At 37.2% G+C, this 8800-nt stretch overlaps 1 protein-coding gene across 1 annotated transcript; it reads left to right on the forward strand.

The window, feature by feature from the left end:
* The first annotated feature begins 2869 nt into the window (after positions 1 to 2869).
* On the forward strand, positions 2870 to 7029 carry LOC111777385 (uncharacterized). The gene is made up of 10 exons (XM_023656949.2): positions 2870 to 3087; positions 3229 to 3324; positions 3416 to 3490; positions 4373 to 4441; positions 4571 to 4647; positions 4727 to 4815; positions 4894 to 5023; positions 6036 to 6126; positions 6220 to 6285; positions 6757 to 7029. The coding sequence occupies exons 1-10, from the start codon at positions 2929 to 2931 to the stop codon at positions 6874 to 6876; spliced, it is 972 nt and encodes a 323-aa protein (XP_023512717.2). The 5' UTR covers positions 2870 to 2928; the 3' UTR covers positions 6877 to 7029.
* Positions 7030 to 8800: the final 1771 nt, after the last annotated feature.

Genomic DNA, 8800 nt, shown 5'->3' on the forward strand with positions numbered 1-8800 from the left:
ACCGTAATTTTAGTGGATGTCCACGAAGATTTTAATTATAATGTAACATTTACGACAAACATGATTTTTTTTAAAATAATTATAAAAAAAAAAGAAAAAAAAAAAAAAAAAACAACCTAGCTATTGAAAATAGAGTTCGTGAGCTATAAATATCTAAGATCCCTAAATCTTGAGATGAGATTGAAGACAAAGAGTTTGATCCCTAAGAGAATTTGGGCATGTGGTTCTGGAGTTAAGTCTCTCCATATGAAATATGAGAGCTTCCAAGTTTGGTGTCAATTAGACACTGGACGGACGCTCCACGATACCGTATGTCCGTTTGAAAATGGCTCAAAATGTACCTTAGTGGGAGACATGGGGTTAGCTCCCTACCACCCCTGGGCCCAGTGGCCGGGACAGTATCGGGCGACACAGGTGTGCTGGTATTGCGTCCTAGCCCAAGTGTCGAAGGTTGGATTCTACACCCGCTATCCGGTACGATATCCATAAATGACTTGTCATGAACATGGGAGGGTCGATGCCTTGATAGATGACGAATGGATGGATGTTCAGAATGTCCTAATGTTATGAACGACACGTGGGTCCATTCTCGATGACATGACCAAGTGAGTTACGATAGCCAACGACACTTAGTGACTTGGGATGACGTCAATACATATGAGCCATGTTAATTGGGAACTAAGATGATGTTGGATGCATCATTGCATTGAGAGACCTTAGCCCCCAAGTAAAGGCAAGGTCGATCGAATCACTTGGCCTAGTGTAGAAACTGATGGTTTTAATATAACACATGCGAAACAATTTGAATTTTAGACTACATCAATTATAGTAAATTAGTTTGCACGTTCAAAACCATTAAAACTCAATGAATTTGAATACTAACCTTTTGTACTTCAAATTTCTTTTTCCTCACGAACCGGTTTCGAACCACCACTGGTGTCTTCCCTACTATTCTCCGGCCTTGGAATGAGATTGTGGAATCTGGTGAGTGACTAAACTTGATACGAATTTAGTATAGGTAAAGAGAGAGTTTTGAGAGATTTTCTCAAAGTTTTCCGGAAGAATTTAAATAATTAATTTCAAATCAAAATAATATTAACTAATTAATTAAACAATTTAATTACTATTTAACATTAAATTAAAATATTGATTATGAATCACTATCTCCCATTCTCTTTTTTGTTTAATTCATAATTAAAACAAAATGCGGTTAAATATATCGTATATATTTAGCGTATATTCTCTAATTTGAATTCGAACCCTTCGAATTCACTCGTCACACTGTTTTAAGGGTTAGTCCGATATGAGCTAGCAGGGGAACCTAATGGACCTACAGATCATGGGCTCCAACGATTCGAGATTAACCGGCTAAACTCATTAACCTTGTTAACCAATATTCGTTAACTACTAGGACACTCCACTATAGACAAGTAGTTGCACTCCCCTCACTATAGATATATTTCTATCCATTTGATATAACCATGATTAGTAAGTCGATCATTCACAGGTTGTTCGTAACTAGAGCTAGGTCAATTTACCGTTTTTATCCCTAAAGTTACTTCTTGTTCCTTAAGTCCCACTGATCCTCTAATGAACAATTGGTTTGTGGTCCAATCACCAAACCGAATCCCTCTCAGGCTAGTGAGAGGGTGGGGCCCCTTGTTCAAGACTAGGGTCAGTACTTAAGGGAACAACCTCTCTACTATCCCTAAAGCGGGTAGGAGTGAATTCTATCTTGCACCCTATGTCCCCAACTATTCACCAAGTCTTATCCTTGAAATGGGAGGCTTATTAAGTTGGCGAACTCGAGCTACTCTCACCCATGAAAATCTAAGGATAATTTTGAATAAACAGGAGTTTATAGTTAGCTCAAGATTAAGGTCGAGTTACCTAGGTCATCGAGTAAAAAAATCAGTCTCAACAGTAAACGGCATTCTAAAATGAGAGTAATTTTCTTCATGGTCCGATCTTATGCAATACTCATTGCATAGGACGCCCCTACTCACATGTCTTCACATGTACAATTTAGTGATCACATTGTTTATATCATATACAAAAGTGAGCCGCAACCATAGTGTCCCCCAAATAAGGTACTCAACCTTATCCCTGTACTATAGATCATTTTGACTATATACTTCAACATGATCCACTCTTATGTCTCTATTCATGTAATCATACTATAGCCAGAGTATTCTTAGTTTGTTGGATTTAGATTAATGATCGTAAAATTCCATTTATTCAATAACAATCTTTAATGAACAAACATCAATAATAATTTTATTGAAAATAGAATATGTTTTTGTTTACAAACTATGAGTTTTAGGACATAAAACCCAACAGAAACAAATTGGTTGTTTCGCAGATGATTGAATATGCACGCGCAGGTGACGTGTGTGGGTGAACAAACTAGATTCCGCACAAGTGATGTTTGGTTGGCGAAGACAAATCTCACCTAAAGTCCAACAAAACCACAAAATCGAGCGAAAAATGTATATGGGACTTGAGTTCTCCTCAAGATTGATCATAAGCATGTCAAGATCAGGACCCGACAACGTGAAATAAAACATTCAATCGTAACTCTAAAAAAAATCAGTTACTTCTATCTATCTATATATTATTATTATTATTATTATTATTATTATTATTATTATTATTATTATTATTATTATTATTATTATTATTATTATTATTATTATTATTATTATTATTATTATTATTATTATTATTATTATTATTATTATTATTATTATTATTATTATTATTATTATTATTATTATTATTATTATTATTATTATTATTATTATTATTATTATGCTGCTAGAGCAATGACACGTGTAATGAAATTACTGGAAATTCTCCTTCAATTGTGGCGGCAAAATACTTATCCTCCGGTGTCCAAACCGAACTCAGAAACCCCAAAATCGAACCATGCTGGACGTAGCCACCGCTGGCTCCACCTATTCCTCTGCTCTCTCCTTCCAATTTCGCCGTTCAAAGACCTTCAACATCCCCCATCAATGGCGGATCAGAGCTTCCTCTGCTGCTTCCACTGTTGATCTCACCGCTCTTCAATCCGCCATCGACAAGGTTCATTTCCTCCGTTTAATCTCATTTCTCTACAAATTAAACCTACCATTGTTGCCCGAATCGTATTGTGAGTGAACAACTTGATATCATTTCTGCGCCATTGCTCACTTACACAATTTCTCTATATATATACATATGCAGAAAGATAGTAACGCCGTTAAGGAGGCGCTGGACCAGTTGAGGGAAGTTGGTTGGGCCAAGAAATGGAGTTCTCAGCCGTATGTATCCCGCCGTACGGTCAGTCTGCAGTTCTTCTTCTGGGAAACTGCTATCCATTACCAAATTTTTGCCAATTTTACGTATATATTGTTGATTCTCTGTTCACCAGACTACTCTCCGGGAGCTGACAACGCTTGGAATTAAAAATGCGGAGAATCTTGCTATTCCTAGTGTCAGAAATGATGTGAGTTCCTTATTAACATCCTTGCATTTTTTGTTCTGTTTGTTTATCTTTTAGCATTTTTGGTCTTGAGATGTCAAAGGGTTGGTACTCCAAATATAATATTAGATTGGAGTTCGATCGTTATTGTAACCGTCCAAGCCCACGACTAGCAAATATTGTCCATTTTGGGCTTTCCTTTTCCGGCTTCCCTTCAAGGTTTTTAAAACGCATATGCTAGGTAGAGATTTCCACACCCTTATAAAGAATGCTTCATTCCCCTCTCCACCGATATGAGATCTCACAATCCACCCCCATTCAACGCCCAACGTCCTCGCTGGCACTCATTCCCTCTCTTCCATCGATGTGGGACCCTCCAATCCACCCCTTTCGAGACACAACTTTCTTGCTGACACACCGCCTCGTGTCCACCCCCTTTGGAGCTCAGCCTCCTCGCTAGCACATCGCCCGATGTCTAGCTCTGATACCATTTGTAATAGCACAAGCCCACCGCTAGCAAATATTGTCCTCTTTAGGCTTTCAGGCTTCCCCTCAACGTTCTTAAAACGTGTCTGTTAGGGAGAGGTTTCCGCACCCTTATAAAGAATGCTTTGTTCGCCTCTCCAATCGATGTGGGATCTCACAATACACCCCCCTTCAAGGTCCAGCGTCCTCTTTGGGGCTCAGCTTCCTCGTTGGCTCATCGCCCGGTGTCTGTCTCTCATATCATTTGTAACAGCCTAAGCCCACCGCTAGCAGATCTTGTCCTTCTTGGGCTTTCCATTTCAGGTTTCCCCTCTCCGACCAACATGGGATCTGACAGTTATAATGCTTCAATGGGTCTGTTTTCTCTGTTTGCATATCAATTTTCTTGAAACTTATGTGGACTTTGTGCTCTCAACACAGGCAGCTTTCCTTTTCACTGTGGTGGGTACGACTGGATTCTTGGGCGTCCTTGCAGGGCAGCTTCCTGGGGTAACATAGACAGCATCTTTTGTTGCTTAAACTGTTTGTTCTTCTACTTTAGTTCCTCATATAATCACCTTTTAACTAATGAGCTGTTCCTTAATCTCATCCTCTTATTGAAAATTTGGATTCTAACAGGATTGGGGCTTCTTTGTGCCATACTTGATTGGCAGCATATCGCTAATTGTTTTGGCTGTTGGAAGCATTTCTCCTGGGTAAAATTTCACTTGCAATGTATAGTTATCTCACTTTTCTAGTCCATGACATTTTGTATATGCCTTTCCTTTCTCTTAGGCTTCTTCAAGCTGCCATAGATGGCTTTTCATCATTTTTTCCTGATTATCAAGAACGAATTGCTGGACATGAAGCTGCACATTTCTTGGGTAAAGTCTTGCATGAAACGTAATCATGAGTTATGCCTAGTTCACTTGGATCTAATAATGAACTCCTTTGAATTTTAGTTGCTTACTTGCTTGGACTTCCTATTCTGGATTATTCACTTGACATTGGAAAGGAGCATGTCAATCTCATTGACGAAAGGCTAGAAAAATTGATATATAGTGGTCAGCTTGATGATAAGGAACTTGACAGGTAAATGGCTGCGTACTAATATGAACGGGCGCAATGTTATCCATCAAGCATGTAACGCCCTGAATTTTAGGAAAATATGTTTTATAATCATTAGAAGATTTAGATTGAAAATTTGAAATCAAAATTAGAAAGTCTTATCAGTATGGGAGATTGAATTTAAATCCTATGGAATTATCTTTGAAAACTTTTATTGAAATGTCTACCCCCTTCCGGGCTCAACCTTCTCGCTGGCACATTGCCCAGTGTCTAGCTCTGATACCAACTATAACAGCCTAAGCCCACCGCTAGTAAATATTGTCCTCCTTGGACTTTTCCTTTCGGACTTCCCCTCAATGAGGTGGATTGGATTGTGAGATTCCACATCAGTTGGGGAAGAGAACGAAACATTTTTATAAGGGTGTGGAATCCTCTCCCTAGCAGACGCGTTTTAAAACCTTAAGAGGAAGTCCGGAAGGGAAAGTCCAAAGAGGACAATATCTGCTAGCAGTGGACTTAGGCTGTTACAAATGGTATCAGAGCTAGACACTGATCGGTGTGCTAGCAAGGACGCTGGGCCCTGTAAGGGGTGGATTGTGAGATTCCACATTTGTTGGAGAGGGAAACGAAGCATTCCTTATAAGGGTGTGGAAACCTCTCCCTAGTAGACGCGTTTTAAAACCTTAAGAGGAAGTTCGGAAGGGAAAGCCCAAAGAGGACAATATCTGCTAGCAGTGGACTTAGGCTGTTACAAATGGTATCCGAGCTAGACACTGAGCGGTGTGCTAGCGAAGACGCTGGTTCCTGTAAGGGGTGGATTGTGAGATTCCACATTGGTTGGAGAGGGAAACGAAGCATTCCTTATAAGGGTATGGAAACCTCTCTCTAGTAGACACGTTTTAAAAACCGTAAGGCTAACGGCGATACATAAGGGGTCAAAGCGGACAATATTTACTTGCGGTAGACTTGAGCAGTTATTGATGCTAGTAGGAGCAAATAAGCATGAATTGCAAGTTGTGTAGCATTTTCATTTCAGGTTGGCAGTGGTGGCAATGGCTGGACTTGCATCCGAAGGTTTAAAATATGATAAAGTGGTTGGCCAATCTGCTGATCTCTTCACTCTGCAGGTTTCAGATTGCTATTTAATTCATGAAACAGATCCTTTACATCTCTCCCATCAGCTATCTAACATTTATCTATACATATATTTTTTCTATCAGAGGTTCATCAATAGATCAAAACCAAAACTTGGTAAAGATCAACAACAGAACCTGACCAGATGGGCTGTAAGTATCACGACTCTGGATAGCTTCTTAAAACCTTTTTGTTCAACAACTTGAGCCTTTGCTAAAGATATGTTTAGTCCCTAAAATCTAGTGTGTTTTTTTTTTTCAAATTCGTCATCATTGTTTAAAAAAATTCACTTTTGTCCCTTGCGTTTTCTCTCGTCATTGGTAAATGTTAATATGAACTAATGAGAAGCGTAGATGACATAATACTTAGAAATTCACTTAGTATGATGCTCTCAAAGTTAATCATCCAACCAATTTTAATGTTCATTTACATGTTAAAATACAACGAACTAAGTCGAAACTTTTGAATTAATAGTGACTAAATCGAACCAAAAATGCTGAAACATTAGGATGAAAAGCTTGTATTCTAGCCTGAAAAGTTTTTTTTTTTTTTTTTTTTTTTTTTTTTTAAAAGGTCATATTAGTGACTGAATATTAAATCAAATCCCTTGGAGTTTGCTGTAGGTTCTATTTTCTGGTTCCCTTCTGAAGAATAACAAATCCACATATGAAGCCCTCATCAAAGCAATGTCAGAGAAAGCATCTGTAATAGAATGCTTTGAAGCGATTGAGAAAGGTGCGTAGCTGATTCGAACTTTTGATCTTTCTCGTTGGGTTCTTAATTCTTAATGAGTATCATTTTTTATTATACTGGAGAAGGAGAGTGCTCTATTCTCTTGACCCTGTAACATTTCCAGGACAAATGGATAATAAATCAACAGCAGTCATATTTCTAAAGAGGAGATCATTGTAGATAAATTTAGTCTTGTTTTGGTTGTATTTCTGTTCATCATTGTTAGTAATTCACACATTTCACTTTGAAATTTGATGGACTTAAATGATCTTAAAACGTTCATGGAGAAATCAATACGAGAAATAAGTTCCAATAAAAACATATTGAATATGAAAATTACTCAAAACAGTTTCGTCATAAAATACTCAATAAGTGATTCCAGTGTTGAAAAATATATTCACATACAACATGTATCATGTCTATTGGGATCTAAATTCACGATTATCTTTGGACTTCACTTTCATTTTTTAGTTGGGTTGGATGCACAGTACTCCTGTATATACATTATACGCCCATGCATTGTAAGATCCTACATTAGTTAGAGAGGAGAACGAAATATTCTTTATAAGGGTGTGGAAACCTCTCCCTATTAGATGCGTTTTATAAGGCTGACGACGATACGTAACGGGCCAAAGCGGACAATATTTGCTAGCGGTGGGCTTGGGCTATTACATGCATGTAGGTGCATTAGGTAGGCGTGTTAACGTACCTTTTAGGTCTAACTATGGGCAAGTGCAGGCTCACGCGGTAGAAATCCAAAGAAAATAAAGGAACACGAATAACATTATGGGTGTGCACGTCTGTTCATAACTATAAAAGCATACAATATGCATGCCCCACATTTTAAATCATCAATTTAATTTGTGGTGCCTCGTAAAACATATACATAATCATGTTTATGGTATCTCATATAACACATACACATACATAATCGATCAATTGAAGATTACGTAAATAAAAGTCACATGGTACATGTTATTCATGTACAAAAACAAAGTTCATTTTATCCTACTACATTCATAAGTTGATTGTACGTAGTACATGGTTCATATGGTACATGATACATGTTATGATGTTCTTAAACTTTCATAAATTGATCGATCGTCACCTAAACTTAACCTTAACGAAATTCATTTTATCCTACTGCATTCAAATCAATCGTGCAAATTGATGGTAGAAACCATTATAGGGTTAATATAACTTAATTGTCTATTATCAATCCAAATAAAACAAACTAAATTGAATTATACCCACCTTAATTGAGTTTGATCCAAAACATATAAAATGGAGAAAAATCATTTAAAAATCACTATTCAAAGGATTGACTAATTATCACTTGAAAAGTGATTACAAATTCTTTTAAAATCATTTATCTTCTATTACCAAACATTTATGCAAAATGCATTATTTAAATGAGTTAATACGCATTATCGCAAGGGATATAGGGGAGGTCATAAGCATCTATACCATAAAATCAAATTTTGACCGAATGAAAAAGACGTGGTAGAATCATAAGCATAGAATACGACCCTAATCAAAAGGTATACATTTGACTCTTACACTATTGACACTATTGGAATAGTGAGAAAAGATATATTTTACATCTCAAATATATAATGGAAGATACCGTTGTTTATGGTACAAAAGTTCCTATAAAAATGTAAAATGTCCCACATTTGAGTGTGGTTTGAACTATTGATTTACGTAATTGGAAGTAACTAATCAAGTTTACGACAAACCTTAGAAATCGATCACTGAGCCAATTTGCGTACCTCCACAAGATAAATCTCAACAGAAAACTTAAGAGTAAGGACGACATTCAGTAGTTCCTCATGTAAACTTGACTCTAGAGATAGGATCAAACGAATCTGTGGACTAAAAAGATGATTATTCCCACTCCTAATTTATAACTCAATAATGACTATGGTACAGAAC

This window comes from Cucurbita pepo, chromosome 16 (genome assembly GCF_057944985.1).
Source record: "Cucurbita pepo subsp. pepo isolate OVF chromosome 16, ASM5794498v1, whole genome shotgun sequence".
Taxonomy (NCBI): domain Eukaryota; kingdom Viridiplantae; phylum Streptophyta; class Magnoliopsida; order Cucurbitales; family Cucurbitaceae; genus Cucurbita; species Cucurbita pepo.